This window comes from Onychostruthus taczanowskii, unplaced genomic scaffold (genome assembly GCF_017590055.1).
Source record: "Onychostruthus taczanowskii isolate IOZ18803 unplaced genomic scaffold, ASM1759005v1 scaffold22, whole genome shotgun sequence".
NCBI lineage: Eukaryota > Metazoa > Chordata > Aves > Passeriformes > Passeridae > Onychostruthus > Onychostruthus taczanowskii.
In genome coordinates, this window is record NW_024499462.1 from 1,362,654 (window position 1) to 1,380,733 (window position 18,080).

At 43.9% G+C, this 18,080-nt stretch overlaps 1 protein-coding gene across 2 annotated transcripts in view; it reads left to right on the forward strand.

Annotated features, from left to right (window-relative positions):
• PRKG1 (protein kinase cGMP-dependent 1) overlaps positions 1-18,080 on the forward strand; it is a 361,757-nt gene that overhangs the window by 299,535 nt on the left and 44,142 nt on the right. For both annotated transcript variants that reach the window (XM_041404955.1, XM_041404954.1), the window contains exons 8-9: positions 1,625-1,690; positions 9,141-9,215. In XM_041404955.1, the coding sequence (XP_041260889.1) occupies positions 1,625-1,690; positions 9,141-9,215 (141 nt within the window). The remainder of the gene's footprint in view (positions 1-1,624; positions 1,691-9,140; positions 9,216-18,080) is intronic.

Here is an 18,080-nt window from a genome sequence, read left to right on the forward strand (position 1 = left end):
AATTATAACATTTAGTGCTGTGCCCTTATAGTAATTACTCTTGCATTTAATGCAGTTCATGTGTAGTGATTACTTGTTGCAATTGATGCCATGCACTTCTGCATGGCATCAATTCCTTCTGCATTTGAAGCTGTGCACTTCCTAGTGGTTAATTTTCCACTGAATCCTGTGCACTGGATTACTCTTGGACTTGGAGTAATTACTGATTGCACTTAATAGCATGCACCTGTAATAGCAACCTCTGCACTGAATTCTGTGCACTTGTAGTGATTATTTGTGGTGTTTAATGCTACCTATGTGGAGTAGTTACTCTCTCATTTAATGCTGGGCACTTGCTGGTGGTTGCTCTTGCCTATAATCCCCTCTTAGTAATTTCTTTTCCAATTAATGACATGCACTTGAAGCTTTTCATGCCATACACTTCCAAGGTCTCATTGGCCTTTAATGCCATGGATTTCTGTACCTCCCTGTGCTGCAGCTGCTGGCCAAAGTCACCTTCTAGAAAAGGATGGATTAATAGAAGATAACAGAAATTACAACAGTCCCTTGTGCATCTGAATAATTAATTTCAAATTTTATTGAAAATATTGGAACTGAGGCCACCAATTTTATTGTATTTTCCTGGTCTGTAATCATCTAAGTGTAAAACAGTAAGCAAATCATGTCTGTGATCCATAAATTTACAGGGATAAATGTCTTTTTGTGGCATCTGGGATAATGGGACAAATGTGTTGAGTTTTAATAGGAATTAGTGGACACCAACAAGTTTGAATTCTCGTTTTAATGGATCAATATATTGTCAAAAACTGGCTACAGCAGCTTAATGAGGACTTCAATATTATCCTTCCTTATGCTCTCTGTATTTACTCATGTTTTAGGAGTTAATTGAGATAATTATCCACTGCTATTCCACTACTTCTTTCTCATTGCTTTGAATTAGCACAGTGTGATTTATCAGTGGGGTTAATTAGCACGAATACACACTTAATTCCAGTCCAAATAGACTCAGAGTCAGCATTCCAGCACAGGCTGGAGTATTAATGCTCTTCCCTTGTATTTCTGCTTGCTCTGCTCTAAAAGTATGAACATGAAGGGGGCTCCAAAGCAATTAATCTTAATTAATGATGACCTCAAAGGGAGAGTGCATGTGCATCACCCTTTTTAAACCGTATTCCTGCTTTAATACCTCCAGTCTTTAAATGGGAATTTCTATTCCTAACAGCACCTGTAAATCTGATTTTCTGCCTCACTGGAAGCCTAGAGTGGTGTTCCAGCCTAAATGAATGAGGGGTGTGCAGAAGAGGGAAGGTCTCTCTTGCCTGTAATCCACTTAACCTTTGGAACATGGAAAGGTTGGAGGGAACTGGGATAAAGTGAACCCAGAAAATGCAACGCTGACTCTAAAACACTGGAACACCAAATCAGTCTGATTAAAATGAATTAAATTGATTATTTTTATTAGTCTTGGAATTCTAGTCTTTTATTAGCCTATGTGGATGATGAAAACAGCAAGGAAGAGCTGTGAAAGCCAGGAATTTGTCCTCAAAGTGCTTGAAGAGCCCTGTGTGTTGGAAATCAGAAGATTGTAATGGAAATAACTGGAAAAATGTGTTTTTTCTTGCAGGGAGGATGTCAGGACAGCCAACGTCATCGCAGCTGAAGCGGTCACTTGTCTGGTCATAGACAGAGAGTAAGTTCCTCCTTCTGCCTGGGGCTGGGGGGGAACTCCAGTTTAAACCTTTCCCAGAGCTTGATGAGAGCCTTGGATCATCTTCTCCAGAGGGGCTTCTTAATTTGGGGTGATAAAGTCACAGACTTGATGAGTGGAGGGAAGGTTCCCCTAAATCAATGAGACAAAATGGTGACAATTAGAAAACTCAACAGTGACAATTACAAAACTCAATAGTGACAATTAGAATCACAGAAAGTCCGAATGGAAATAAAGGAGGACTGGAATTACTGTGGAAATTCCACAGTATTTGCTCCTGGCAAATGTTGGAGCAAGGTGTTATCCCATCCATGTGAGGATGGAGAGTCCTTGGGAGAAGGCCACAGCCCTGCTGGGAGCTCTGTCACTCAGAGGAGATGCTGGAGATCAGAAGAATAAAATAATAATTTATACAGGAAGCTTGAGAGAATTAAGGGGGGTTAATCCAGAAAAAAACATGTTGGGATGCTCCAGTGCTGCAAATCCAGCTGCTCTCTGCAGTTACTGGGAATGGGATTAAAAAATGACATAAAAATGGAACATGATTCCTGGGCTGGTTTTCCCATTGTGCAGCACTGGCACAGACGAGAGCAAGGCATGGACACTCCCAAGATTATGGGAATTTTTCCACTGGAATGTGCTATGGATCTGTGAAACCCACAGAGCGGGTGAATAGGTGTTATCTTTTCACTGCCTCCCCCCATGCAGGAGATCCAAGAAACCTGCAGGGGGGAGCCAGAAACTGTGGAATAATGAGAAAAAATTGCTGATGTTGGAGAGGAAAATAAATCCGTTGGATTTTTGAAGTATGTGGGACCCACCTGTGGGCCTGGAGCTTTTAGAGCAGTGTGGATTGTTGGGGTACCTGGGCAGGGCCAGGAGCTGGATCCATGATCCCTGTGGATCCCTAGAAGTGATTCTGGAGCCCTTCTTGTGTTCTGGTGAGAGATGGGATTCTGTGCTCTTGTAGGGCTGATCTCCATCCCCTCAATCCTGCTGGGACACCAGTGGTTTGTGTTGAGCAATCTCCACAAGGCCTCCATTTCTGGAAATCCAGTGTTCTGTACAGGCTGAGCTGGGGAAAACCTTCAGAAATCCTGATAAGTTCTGATTTCTGTTAATTCATTCTTAATTGCAAAACCCATGGTCTGTCCATTGAACACAGGTGGGGAGTACCTGAGGGCTTCTTTCTCAACCTGGTAGGTAAAACCTCCACCCTTCCTTCTATTGCTGTGGGGCAAAGAGAGAAAGAAGAATTAGGTTATTTAGCAAGATAATATTTTGATAATCTTTATGCTTTTAATAATTAGATAATTTAGCAATCATTAATTCAGATAAGTAAAAAGCAACAAATAATTTCTGCTTTTTATTTTTACATTTTTGCAGCAGGTATTTTTGGTTTGCACTGTGAGAGTTAAAAACCCCAAATAATTCAAGACACTCATTCCTGATAATTTCCCAGACTGTTCCTTTCCTTGTCTCCTGTGCTTTGTCCTCAGCATACAATGCCCTTGAAATAGTAAGGAAGTACAAGTTAAATTTAAACAGATGAAGCTGTGGTTAATCTACCTCAGAGATTCTATTAACACTGTGCAATTAGCAGAGTAACACTATTTAAAAAATACTTATTTATAGTGCAAGAAAAGTGACCCTATTTTAGCCCTATTTATAGCTCAGAGCAGGCTGTCCTGTGTCCGGGCCAGTGCTGAATTCCATGTCCCAGCTCTTCCTTAGACTGTTATTTTATAGGAATGACAACAGCAGGAGCAACATTTCATGTGGAGATAAACTACCAGGACTTGTGGCAATTTAGGAAATTGGTGAGGAAATAAGAACCAATTTTTTATATCCAGACAGAGCAAATTTTACACCTTTTGGGTTGTGGTGGTGGATGAGAATGTTGAGTGACACAGGAGGTGGCAATGGGAGCAGGGAGTGGGTGTTCCCTGCAGCTGGAATTTGTTCCGTGCAGCAGGAGGGGTGACACAAGTCACTGAAGCTGCCAAATATTTCCCTTTTCCCAGACAAGCTCTTTGCCTAATCAGATGGAACCACTGAAGCAGCAATTTCCATGCTCTGTGGGTGTCCCCGTCTGAAGCAGCTCAGCAAAACTGCTGTTGCAATTTCAAAAAAGTAATGCGAAAAGACCTTTTCCTTAACACATGGGATTCCTGGAGAATTCCAGCCTCACTGACCAGCATCACCCTCTGGAATTATCTGCAGCAGGGTAACTCTTCCAAATTCCTTGTGAAAGGCTTCCCAAGGCATCCAAAAGTTGTTCCAACAGCCACACCCCCCATCTCAACAAAGAGAATCACACCTTGGTGCCACAGGAAGTTATTCCTAAGGGAGGCATGATCCTGGCTCTGGATTTGCCAATATTCCCAGCAATTTTAGGCTGGTTTAGCTGCTGCAAGGTTTGTAGTTGGGGGTAAATAATAGGGGAAACTTTCATCACAGGGATGAACTAGGAGCTCTGGGCAAGTTGGGTTGGAGAAGGGAATTGCTTTAGTTGGGTTGAATAAGGGAATTGCTTAAGCATGACAAGAGGGAAAGCTTTGACTAAAAAGATCTCTGGAATTTATAAAATATGTATGAAATGGCTACAGGGCTGAAGCAGTGGGAGTGGGGAATACCATGAGGGAAGTCAAACTGGAGCTCATGATGGGTCTTTAATTACCAGATGATGTTGGTGCTGCCTTGCTTTTTAATTTCCTTGTGAAACAAGAGGGCTCTTCCAGTCTCAAAAACACCCCAAAGACTCCCAAAAAGTAGTACAGCTATTTTTGCCAATCTAGGAAGATGTGCTTTGCAAAGTGCATTTCCAGCATCCTTTTCTGGCGTAGGAATGAGCAAAATCCTGATCTAACAATGAAAACAACCTGCAGGAAGCATTTGTTGCATCCCATGGACTTTGTTCCCACTTGTCCTTGTCCTGAAAATATTTGTTATGAAAAGCATTGGTATTTTTTCCATCTTGCATTTGAGTCCCTTCCTTTACTGGAATAATGAATTTCAGTGGGATTTGGTCCTTAATGCTCTTAATCCTTCCCTGTGAGGATGGGCAGGCCCTGGCACAGATTCCCAGAGAAGCTGTGGGTGCCTCTGGATCCCTGGCTGTGCCCAAGGCCAGGCTGGATGGGGCTTGGAGCAGCCTGGGATAATGGAAGGTGTCCCTGCCCATGGCACTGGGTGGGCCTTAAGGTCCCTTCCAACTCAAACTTTTCTAGGAATTCTGTGGTTCCCATTGGGAGCACCATTCATTTTGGTTCCCCAAGAAAACCAAAAAATTGTGTAGTCCTACCCGGTCAAGTGTATTTGAAAAAAAGGATTCCGAAAGAAAATAATCCAAGGAATTTCCCATTAGAATCAAAATTTCAACACAGGAGGCACCACAATCCAGTGGAGAAAATAAAGTGAGAGGGTGACAAGGCTGAGGAAATGAGGTGGCAGCCCTGTGAGGGACCACAGCAAGGCTCCATGCTCAAGCTCTCTGGTGAGTTGGGATTGATTTAACCAAAGTTTTTCCTGCCATGGAGCACAGACCCAACCATGGGCTTATGGAATTGGCTTGGAAACTTCAATAAAATCCACACAGCGTTCATGGGAATTGTGACAAAAAAGGCCAGCTGGATATCTGATCATCTGAGGGAATTTGGAGAAGCCTTTGGATACTTGAGGAGCCACACAGCTCATTGCAGCCCCACCATTTCCTGCTGCTCAAACCTCCACTCTGGGAGCACACATTAGTATTTTACAGCCCCTCTCAGATGGCTTTTAGGCATTTTTATTTCCAAGTGGTTTTTCTGGGTATTTTTTTTTACGATTCATGGACTTTCTGTCTTTAGGACCTGCCTTGACCCTACAAGATCATGGCTGTTGTTAATGAAGTTTTTCCTGTGGTAGTACTGCAGGAATTAATCCTCTGGAAAAAAAGTTACTCTGGGAGCTGCTCGATGGAGCTGCCTCCAAATTGTTCTGAGCTTGGCCTTGTCAGAGCTCATCCTGGTGAACTTCCAGGCTCCTTGGGGGCGTTATTAGATTTGTTCCAGAAGTACAGTTGGGGAAAAGTTAACAAATATGTGCTGGATTTGATGGATTGGTCCTTTAGGAACTTGTCTGTAAAAGGTCTTCTGTTAAAAATGGTGCAGACACGCCTTGAGCATCTGTTCTGTGGATCAATTTGAATAAAGATGCACAGACAGACTTCACTTGCAGCCCCTTTGTATGGAGAGAAAACAGAAGGGAAAGGCTCCAAACTCATTCCTGACGTTTGGATCATCACTGGCACCCTCTGGGACAAGTTGGTGCAACTCTATAATTCTTTTTTTTTCACACCTACCTCTTGAAACCGAGAAAGTCTTTGAAAGTGTTCGTGGCTGCTCCTGAACTGTTGGAATATTTACACCGAGGTTGATTCAGGTTCATCTTTTATTTATATGGGATTTTTTTCCCCTCCATATAATTTATTTATGGTGCCAACAACGTATTCCTGGAGCTTGGAGATTTAGCAACACTGTGGGTGTTGGGAGGACAAAATTGCCTCATGCAAATGGAGAGAGAGGAGCTGATGGATCAGAGCCAGAACAACTCAAAGCCCAGCTGCTGCTGACAGAGAGTTACAGAAGTACCTGGAATTTACTCTAAATGCTGTTTTCCCAGCTTCTTGTCTTCTTCAGCTGCACATATCAAGATGCACTTTTTTTAAGGCAACATTTTAAATATTTCAGCTATTTTCTTCTTTTCCACTTTGCATTTCCCATTTTTGTCTATGTTTCAAAGCCTGGGTTTGGTTTTTTAAGGAAGAGCTGTGAGGTGTCAACAAAGGTTATTGGCTCAGCCTTCCTGGCAAGGGAAATTGGAGAAAAATGAAATAAAAAAGTATTATCCTGGCATGACTGACCCCATATAAGCTGAGCTGAGCTCTTTCAGTGGAGATTTTAAGGTTTGCTGCTTTGCTGTTTCTCCCAGTCGGAGCAAAGTTTATCCATGGAGAAAATTGGTTATGAGGAGAGAACAGAAAAAACGAAGAGAAAAGGCCACGGGGAGAAAAAAACCCAAGTAGTTTCTGATTGAATTCTGGGGGAGGTTGGGATTGAGCCAAGACTTCAACAACGTTGAGATGGGCAATAATAAAGGGACTCAAGTGAACTTTGATAGCTTGCCCAGTGCTAAATCTGGCTTAAAATTTTAACAAAAATTAAGGGGTTTAGAGAAACTGTTGTTACTCCTTTCAGTGATTTTTTTCTTCTTTGCTGTTTCACTAGAAAAGATTTATTTGCATTGCCAAAAAAAGGGGGTTTTTAACCCTGCCACATTTTCGTAAGCAAACCAAGCCTAAAGCACAATTAAGGCCCTTATGGCCTTCCAGGATGGTTAATTAATTGCCTAAATATCTGTTTGGGGTGCAATTAGGCATTAACACCCCAATCCTGCTTTTGTCTCACTGTCACTTTCCAAGGTTTGGCTTCATCCCGTGGCACGTTCCCAGCAGCAGAAGATAAAACTTGAGGTGCTGAAGGAGCTGAGTTGTTCCTGTTTTCACTGCTGAGCATGGAATTTGGGGATGAAAAGTTACTCCCATTATTAACACATCCTAATATTAAAAATATTAGTAATTACCAGACTGGTTAAAAACCACTAACACAAGTTTATGTTAGAGCAAAGGGTTTGTGCCTTCTCTTCCTCATTGATGAATTAATTAATTTGCTTGCATAAATGATTTCTTTGATTGTATGGTTTAAAATATAATTAATTAAGTGTGAGACTGGGGAAATTGGTGTGGGCAGAGGGAATTTCCTGAGCTCTAACTCCCAGCAGAGAATTCCAGGATGGGTCAGTTTGGAAGGGCCCATAGTGGGCACCTGGTGCCACCTCCCTGCCCCAGCAGGGCCATCCCAGAGCAGAGGGTTGTGTGCACACAGCTCTGGAATAGCCCCAGGGGGGAGAATTGCTCTGGAAAAACCCTTCCAGCAGCTCCAGATCCAAACTACCTCTCCCAGCTGTCACCTGCTGCCCCACAGTGATGGGGAAAATCCAGCTTTTTCCAACAGGATAGTTGTGCCTCCCTTGGTTCTGCTGTAAGTGCTATCTCCACACATCCATGGGGTGCATTCCATAGGGTCAGACGTCTCCTGAAGGACCCTCCTGGGGCTGTCAGTGTGTCTGAGCCAGCTGGGGTCCCTCTGTTCCTGTCCCAGGAACACGGAGTCTCCCCGGCTCACCCCTTGCCTGGCAGAACATTGCATTTCCCCAGCTGCCCTGGATTTTCCTCACTTGCTCAGTGCCGTTCATTCTCTTTGATCCTACAAATCCTCCTTGAGAAAGGGCCATATTAAACATCCCCTTCTTATTCCTTATGTCAGAAATGTGGCCCACAATGGGGATTTTAGTTTTTTTTCTTTCTTTTTTTTCAATGTTTCTGTTCATTTTTTTGTCAGCAATTCCTTTTCTTCAGCTCTGTGTTTCATGCCTCAGGAGTGTCAGGAGTACAGAAGAATTGCAGGATTTTCATTTGTGAGGCTGTGACATTAAGGCAGAGATCAGTCAAGAGACTCTGCTTTGCAGCAGTTCATCTTTTCAGATTCTTCTTCCTTGAAAAAAAGAAAACCTGTGTGTGACAGACCCACTGGGAATACTGGAATTGGATAGTAGAAAGTAGCTTTTCACCTGGAATATTTTTGTTTCAAGGCATTGACTGATTATTAATTTCTAGTTTTTCATGGAATCCCAGAATGGTTTGGGATGGAAGGGATATTAAGGATCATCCAGTGCCACCGCTGCCATGGGCAGGGATACCTTCCACTGTCCCAGGCTGCTCCAAGCCCCAGTGTCCAACCTGGCCTTGGGCACTGCCAGAGATCCAGGGGCAGCCGCAGCTTCTTTGGGAATTCTATGCCAGGGCCTGCCCACCCTCCCAGAGAACATTTCCTTTCCAATATCCAACCTGAATTCCCTCTATTTCAATTTGAACCTCCTTTGATGTGTTTTTGGATGCTTTTTCTCTAAAGATGAGAAAGGTGGGATCCAGAAGTGAAAATTTCACTTTGGAAGCAGAAGGATTTACAGGGCTCCTGGTTGGAGGACAGGGATGTGATGGTTGAGGTACCCCCACCAGCCACATTTACTCTGAAACTTCTACTGGAGGGTGAAAACCTTCAGCAGCCATTTCAGTGGGCTGGGTAAATAATTTTGGATCTTCTTGGTGTTGGTTTGTGCATCCCCAGCATTTCTGAGGCTTGGACCTGGTGGGTCACCAGCATCGAGATCCAACCCCCATTGCTGCCAAAAAGCCACACTGGATTTCTTGGCTCCCAGGTGGAATCTCTTTAGGTTCAGTGGTGGACGTGGTGGGACTGGATGATATTGAGGGTATTTTGCAACCTTGGTGTTTCTGTGATTTTCCTCTCAAAGTGTCCCTTTGTCTTTACAGCTCCTTCAAGCACCTGATCGGGGGCCTGGACGACGTCTCCAACAAAGCCTATGAGGATGCAGAAGCAAAAGCAAAGTAAGTGCTCAGCATCAAGTCTCAAACTTGAGCTTGTTGAATTCCACTGGAATTCCCAAGAAAACCCCACCTTGTTCTCCATGCAATAGTACCAAACAGCTTAAAAAGGAGAGATTCTTCCTGTGGATGGAGGAATTTTCCTCCTCGTGTCTGCCTGGTTCTCCCCGTGAATATGGAGATGGGTTTCCTCTTGTCAGTGCCCAAAGCCAGGTGGTCCCAAGGTCCTGCTCAATCACAATATTTGAATCCAGTGGATCTTCCAGAAAGCCTCTTGAAATATTGAGGTGAGAAATATATTGTGAGGTGAGAAACTCCAGTGAAGAATATTGTGAGGTGAGACGCTCCAGATATTGGAATTGCACTTGAGGGAATTGTCGTTGAGGGAATTGTTGAGGCAATTGTTGTTGAAGACATTTCATTTCTTTAGAGACCTCTGATCTTTCTCAAATACCTTCCAAAGTCAAACATGTTCTGAGACAAAGGATGGGCAGTGGAATTTGTCATTTGAGGATAAAAACTAGGCTGCCTTGATGTGAAGCAGTATATTCATCTGAAGTCCACAATAAATATTCATTCCTTTCAGAAGGGAGCTGTAGAGTATCAGACTAAAATATTATTAAACCCCAGACTTTTTATTAATTCTTGTGCTGCAATTTGATTTTAATCTGTAATTTTTGAGCTCTGATTCTATCCCAATGATTAAAGCTTTTCAAGAGGATCCTGTTCTGCTTTGGGAGATGCTCAGTGTCAAAACCCAAACACAATTCAAAGGCTGAAGCTGTTGAAAAGAAAATTAATTCGCTCTATACAAAATTTCTTTACTTTTCCTCCCTCTCAATTATTTTGCTTTTATGGGGATTTTTCTCATAGCACATTAGAGAAAAGGGGAAGTGTTTTCTCAAAGTCAAATGCTCTGAGTGACTGCCTAAATTGCAGATTCCAATTGGGTTATACATAGAAACTTCTCATTAAATTACAGGGGTTGGAATGGTATCTGCTGAAGGTATTGGGCACCTCTGTGGAGGGAAAGTGAGAATTCCCAATTAAGTATTGATTAAAAATAACTCTTGGTCTGCTTCAGAAACTAAGATCCATCTCCAAAATCTTTAGTTCATTAGCAAAACTTGTTAATCCTGCAAAATACCCACAGATTATTTCTCTTTTCTTATGTTTGAGTGATATTTGAAATATTATATTTAATTAATTTTAAGGTATTAAAAGGACTGCATTTTAGACTGGAATAATATTTCCCTGCCTCAGATCAAATGTAAGCTTCCTTCTTATAAAAAAGTTCCATTAAAAAAGTTAAATTTCCTAAATTCTTGTTGACCCAATTAAAAAGGTGGGAGACTATCAACTTCCTTTACCATCCCCCAAAAAAAGGGGTTTGGGGCATGGAGTGCTTCAGACAGATGATCCCAAATATCCCAGGGTCATTCAGTTATTATTTTATGTTAATTTTTGAGTGTTCCTATTTGAATTATATTGATTTCCATCGGAGCAGAAGGGAAGAAAGCATTGGAAATAAAACTGGGGAATTTTGGGTTGGTCATAAACAATGTCATGGTCACAGAAGGTTTTTGAAGGTGCCACCACAACCCATTAGCACCAAGAAAAATGTGCCTTTTCCACATCTATAATTTTAAGCTCCATTCTTGATTATTTATTATCCCAGGAATATTGGGGATGCAGATTGAGGAGATTTTGAGGGTAGTTCAGGGATTTTTAGGATCTGTTGTACAATGTGGGGGAAGCTGCACATGGAAGAAACACTTTGGAAGAAACTCTTCCTTTTGGGAGCCACTGGCTTTTGACCTTCACATTTTTGAGCTTTTATCTTCTCCACTCCTTTCCTTCTAATGCCAAGTGTTTCATCCCAATAGAAGGGCAGGGTCCTGCCTGATGGAGGAATTGTTCCCTAAAAGGCTGAACCAATTATTTTTGATAGCAACCTTTTTTATCTTCAAAGTCAGAGGCCCCTGTTGGAGCCCAGTCACTGCAGAGTGGGGGTCACAGTGACATTATTGTCACATCTTGACATTTTGCCTTGGACAGAGCAGGACGGATCAGTGTTGTCTGCCTGGAAAAACATCCAAAAAAAAGAATGCCCTATTGAAAAATAAAGTATTTAGCAGTTAAGTTCCATATTCCTGTTTGTTGGGCTCCTTAAAAACCAGCAAAAGGATGGATAGAGGAGGGAAAAATTGTAAAGTTCCTCAGGGAGAGAGCCCAGAAGAATTGTGAGCCCTTCCAGAAAGTTTTGGTGTTCCAGTTACCTCTCGAGGCAGAACTCCTTGGGAGAAAAGTCTCCTTGGCAGCAAGTTTAACCTGGATTCCTTTCCAAGCAGCAGTTAATTAGCTCTAGCTAATTGTCCTTCAAGGGCATATTTTTTCTGAGGGGAGGTTTGTGATAGGGAAGAACTTGGAACATAAAACGTGGGCAGGTTTGTGAGGCTTTATGCAAATCCCATGGAATGTTTTTGCTCGTCTTTTTTTAGCTCACATCTCCTTTTTAGAACTCACTGCCAGCTGGGAAAAGGCCTTGGGATGCCTCCCATGGATCAAGTGGATCAGGGTGGCCAAGGCCAGCTTGGGCAGGATTGGTGTAGTGGGAGGAGGAAGGGGTTGGAATCAGATGGGCTTTGAGGTCCCTTCCAACCCAAACCATTTTAGGACTGTAAATGCCTGCAAAATTAGTGGCACTGGGTTTTTTTCCCATTTCTGTGCTGGAGCACATCCCTGGAGTCACAGAGCTCAGGGCATGGCTGAGAGGATGTTAGGCAAAAGTTACAGGGTTGGAATATTTTTCCATGTATCCATCTGTCCTCCAGGCCTGGAGGAGCTGAGCTATTTATTGAGTTTATTCTTATTTTAGAGGCATTTTCCTGCTTTTTGTCAGCTTGGGCTTGGCAGTTCCCTTTAATGTCCATCCTTGGTGTTCCCTCTCTTAAATCAGCAATTGCAGACACGTCGTCTGTGAGACCAAGATTTTAATTGTAGGCTATGATTTTAATTATAGGATTATGCAGACTATAATATGAATTATAATAATCTACTCCTTGAATGTATTCAAATGACTTAATGAATTAATTAACTAATGGATATTATGGTTGCCTCCTAAAAGGGGAAGGAGAGAGGCAAATTTGCTTCATGCTCTGAGGAAATGGGAGTCCAGCACTCGTGTCCCACTGCCAGGCCCAGCCACGCTGGCATTTAGGGCATGAAGGAGGTGCCCAAATCATCAGGATTATCTCAGTGTAGGTTGCTTCGAGATGGAGCCACTCCAGCAGCTTCCATAAATCCAGGAGGACACAAGAGGGCAGTTTCTGCTGCAGCTGGTGGAGCCAAGTGGGGCGAGGTTCAGTGACCCCCTTTGCTCAGGGCACACCAATCCCTCCTGCCGGGCTCTTCCCAACCCAGGAACTCCTGGCGTTGATTCTGTGCAATTATTGAACCCTTACCAAGGTTGGAGGGGTTCCTCTCTAGGTGGTGGCACTTTTCCACAGCATGGCTGTGGCACAGCCACACCACCGAGGTGTCACTCGCCGCCCAGCTGGGACAGCTGGCAGCTGCCTGGCTGTGCCCAGCCGAGCACAGCCCCAGAGGCACTGTCCCAGTGCTCCCATCACATTCCCAGCTGGCTCCCAGTGCCCATGTCCCCTGGCAGCAGGGCTTGGGATTAATCCCCAGTGGAAACCTTGATGCCTTGTGAAGGCTGACCTAGAGCAGAGGCTGGACAGAGTTAAAGAATAAAGCAGGGATTTATTAAAAGGATCTCCTCCATGGATCCACCTTGGGCAGCACAAGAGCCCAGCCAGGGCTGCACCCAAGGTGAACCAAAATGGTCACAAAATGGACACCCAGTCACGGGGCCTGTCACTGTGATCAGTTCTGCTCCATTTGCAGATTGGAGTTAATTTTCCAATTACAGCTTTAGGTTATGAAGTCCCATCCTGCTTGTTTTTCTCTCTTCACCATTGTTTATACTTTTTGGCCTGGAGCTTGTAAGAGTTGTCCTTGGTCTCAAGTTGGAAAAGGATTGTTTTGTCTTAATTACTCTGTGAAGAGAGCTTGCTAACACTTCATGTGAAGCTCAGAGTTACACACTAAAGCAGCACAGAATCTGAAAAATACAAAAGCTAAGACTTAAGGCATCAGCCTGGACTCTGGTGCCTTCACGCTGTTGCTCCAAGCTCTCTGCAGGTAGAGGTTTTTCTGACTGCACTTCTCCCTTGTTTTATTTCCCATTCCAGCTGTATGGCAGCCCTGGGGGAATGTCTGGATACTCACAGCCAAAATTTGCTGCTTTTCCCAGGGCTTAAGGGGACAGGGACCTTTCCCTGTCCTTGCAGCCCCAGAGCTCTTCATCTTTCTGGAGCTGTGTTTTAATGAAGAGCTTCATTATCAGTTGGACTCAAAGATCTGAGAGCTCTTTTTCCGATAGAATGATTCTATTCAAACCTTGTGTTTCCCTCCCCTTTTCTAGTCCTCTTTTTCAGTCCCTGAGATGTCCTTTTTTCACCTTACACCCCCTCTCTCACGCCATTTATTCATAAAAAAGAATCCCAGGGAGTTAATTGACTTAATTTTGCTGCAGAGGGCGGTTATGAATATTTTTCCATTTTATATACCTATGGAAATGAATCAGTATAAAAGTACCAAGATATCTAAGGAAAAGAAAGGAAAATAAATAAAGGGTGAGAGGAGAGAGAGTAGAGGAAAGATCCTACCATCCAGAAATGAGACTTGGTTGTTGCAACTTTGATACCTGTGGGTCAAAGTGATGAACACAGTCTTGATCCACTGAGGATGAGGAAACACGCTGGGGCTGGATTGGCCCTTCAGCTCTGTAAAAATGAGCAGAAACCAGTTTATCTTCATGGAAACTCCTGTTTTGGTGTGATGGAAAACCTTGCAGCTTTGCCTGCAGATGCTGTCTCTGCAGGGCTTTGTCCATCCTGCTGGGTTAGACATCCAGCCAGTCCTGAGGATGTGTGGCTAAAACAGCCCTGGGCATTAGGGAAGAATGGTTTTATTTTTTTAAGAAATACAGTTGAGATAAGCCAAGAAAGATTTTAACTCCTGCCAGAAGGGAAATGGGCAGAAGTAGTGTTCCAAAATGGGAGCTGCCAGTTAAAGAGGACGATTTAGTGAGAGTCTGAGTTGGTGCTGGGCTGGAAAACTTTGGCTGAAACAATCCACCAAGGCATGGAATGTCGTTTTTCCTCCAAGAGACAGTATTTGCTGGCTTTGCAGCATCAGGGAGCTGTGCTGAGGGGCTCCATCCCCCTCTGTGTCCCTTGTTCTCTGAATTAGGGACCATCTGGGAAGCAGCTTTTGCCTCGGCTATCCGTGGTGCCAGACTGGGGAGAAATCTCGTGGGATGTGCAAAAAGCTGGCAAAAAACTCCTCAGGGCTATAAAAAGCAGAGGTTGCAGTCATTCTTTTAAGGTGTGTAAATAATTAAAACCCTTCTCCTCTCTGCTGAGGGCTGTGTGGAAGCAACAACTCATCATCGATACCTGCTCAGTTTGTGTGAGCTGGAACATTTAATATTCAGAAAACCTGAGATTTTAGGTGGCATTAATTGGCCTCTAATATGGGAGAGATTTTTCTCTTCCTGCTGGAGAGTTTTGCTTTTCCCAGTGTTCAGCCTTAAATTATTTGTCATTCCATCCTGAAGCCACTGGTAGTTTGTATCCAGCTCTATCAGATTTTCCTGATTGCTGTAATAAATAGGAGTGGAATTAGAAAACATCTCAGAAATCATTTGAAAATGTGAGAGCCCAGCAAGCGAACATGCAGGGTGATGTCCCTAAGTGAAGGTAAATGCTAAATCTGACTTTGTTTATTGAGGAGGACTTGCTGTTTGTTTGCAGACTTGAATTATTCACACAGAGACCACACCAGGCAGACTTGGTGGCTGCTTCCCTCTGGAGAAAGAGCACTGGGAATGCTCTATCACCCACCAAGGATATGTGAATGACCTTTGAAAGCCAGGTTGTTTTATTTAGGTAATAATCTCTGTGCTCTCCCCTTGCTCAGCTGACCTTTGGATGTGATAATGGGCTGGGGCAGATGTCAGATGGAAACCTTGGTGTCGAAAAGTCAGGGCCTTTGAAGGAGGCTGCTCTTCCAACAGCTGGCTGCATTTCTTTATGGAGTTGGGGCTGTCCTCTTTTTTTTATTGAACTAGAGCTGTCCTGAGGAAGCAAAACTGCAGCAGAAATCATCCCTAGGATAACATATTCCAGAGGGAGCAGAAATGCAGTGTGGATACCTCCATGTGCATGGCCATTCCAGCTGCACGTAGTGGGAGCACTTGATGGTCTGGGCCTTGGAAATATCAGCCATTCCTGTGGCATGGATGGGAATCCTTCTCTCAGGAGCTGCTGGGAATACTCTGCTAATCCCAGAGCTTGGAGCTCTGTGTCGCGCTGGCTCAGTGCTTTAACCAGAAACCTTGGCCAACTTTGGGAAGGGGATTGAGGCAAAAGCAGCGTTAAAACATTTCTGTGCACCTCTGGTGGTGTAAATTGGCTGTCCAGCACATTTTGGAGCTGTCCTGAGGGTTTATCTAAACAGCTTTTAAGGATTACACCACTGGAAGTTGGGCTATTTCTGTCCTGCTGTTATCTGCCGACTTAAATAACAGGGAGGCACTTGAACAAAAATGTAATACAAATAAAACTGAGTGATTCTGCAGCTACAGGGAGCCAGTGATTTTGGAACTGCTGGAAACAGGTGTGAGATCATTTGTGCCTTTCCCAGAGCTGCGGTTCCCTGCTAGTCCAGTTCTGCTTGGCTGTACCTCAGTACAAGCTCAGACCTCCATTTTATATCCAAGAGTTTGTAAGGGGAAGGAAGGAAGGAGATGTAGAGCCAGTGAGTGATGAAGGGCAGGAATGTTGCTGGTGCTGGCACCCAGGGAAGGTGTGGCAGGAAAAGATTTGGGACCCAGAGGCAAGCACCAGGGCAGGAGCTGGGACAGTGTTGTCTCCCTGCTGTCAAATTGTCTTGGCAAAGACATTGCCAGATAAAGAAGTTTCTTCCCATTCACCCAAAAACTTCCCAGGCTAGGATTTATGGGAATAACTCCAAGGTGTGGGAATGCTAGTTGTTTTAACTCAGGGAGAGGGGAAGGAGTAGAGGGTGGAGGTACCAGTTTCAAAATGAGTGAATATTCTTTGTTCTCACTGCAAACATTAGTGAGTGTGGTACCCAAAAACTGCCCAGCAAATTCAGCTGACCCCAGGACAGAAATTGTGTCACACTGGAAGATGAAATTCAATCACCCAACTGTGAAATGAAAGAATTTAATCCCGCTTTAAGTGAAAAACATGGTGCAGCCTTAACTCCAAAGCTGCTGCTGACTCCTCCATCTCACCTGCAGCTGAGCCACCAAAACAAATCATTTCTCTTCTTCTCTGTAGAAAACAATCACTTTTCCTGAGGGCTCAAATTGCTGTCCCTACATAGCTTCCAGTCTAAATGTAGTCCCTATTCCACTCAGGATTTCTACCCTCATCTCATCCTTACCTGGGGAGCCCCTGCCAGGGTCTAAAGGGGCTCCAGGAGAGCTGGAGAGGGACTGGGGACAAGGGATGGAGGGACAGGACACAGGGAATGGCTTCCCACTGCCAGAGGGCAGGGATGGATGGGAGATTGGGAATTAGGAATTGTTCCCTGGCAGGGTGGGCAGGCCCTGGCACAGGGTGCCCAGAGCAGCTGTGGCTGCCCCTGGATCCCTGGCAGTGCCCAAGGCCAGGCTGGATGGGGCTTGGAGCAGCCTGGGACAGTGGAAGGTGCCCCTGTCCTTGGCAGGGGTGGCACTGGATGATCCTTAATATCCCTTCCATTCCAAACCATTCTGGGATTCTAGGAAAGGATTGAGGATGGTTCTCTGCCTTTCCTGCTCCCAGCTGTGGGACCCACAGGATGTGATGCTCCTGTTTTTGGGATCACCAGGAAGGTGCCAGCCTCCCATTACAGTAATATATACCATAACACTGAGTAATGGAGGTTTATTTATGTTATTGCTGTTATTACTTTTGTTACTATTATTATTATTTTTCCTATGTGCTTGTTTGCAGCACTTGGAATGCCAGAATGGTTTAAGTTGGAAGGGACCTTAAAGCCCATCCAGTTCCATGGGCTGGGGCACCTTCCACTAATCCCAGGTTGCTCCAAGTCCATCCAGCCTGGCCCTGGGGCAGATTTAGGGCATCCCAAACCCCGCACTGGGCAGTGCACTTGGATTTTCCGGCAGTGCTCTGCTCCACTTACATTGATTTGCCCTCAGTTGCATTTGCTCCATTTTCTCAGTGTCTCACTGAACGCTCCATGAAATGATTTGAGAAGTGCTGAGCTCTAAATCTTTAAATCATCTGAAAAAAAAGTAAAAAAAAAAAGAAGCAAAGACAGTTGTCATGATTTAGCTGATCCCAGAGTTTCTGCAGAGGTATAACAAGATGAAACATCAGAAATATAGATAAGATGACATTGTGAATATGTGTGATAGCTCAGTGCCTGTAAACCTTGAAAGAGGAGATGAAAGCCTGATGTGGCCCATTATGTTGGACATGAATGTAAAACTGCCTGGAGGTTTTTAATGGGGCTTTTGTTATTAAATTTCTGACGCAAGTTAAAAGCCCCTCATTCATGGCTGTATTTAAAATTCAGTTTAGTGATGGAGTGAGGTGTTCCTGGCTCTGTCTGCTCAGCAAAGCAGCAGAGGGAGATGTGTTTGAACCCTGTCTTTGCTTTCTCTTAGTTTCCTGTCATTTCCTGTAAAATTGTTGGGTTGCTCTGTAGAAAACATCAAATGGCATCATTTATTGATCACAGAGCGAGAGATTAGAGTGA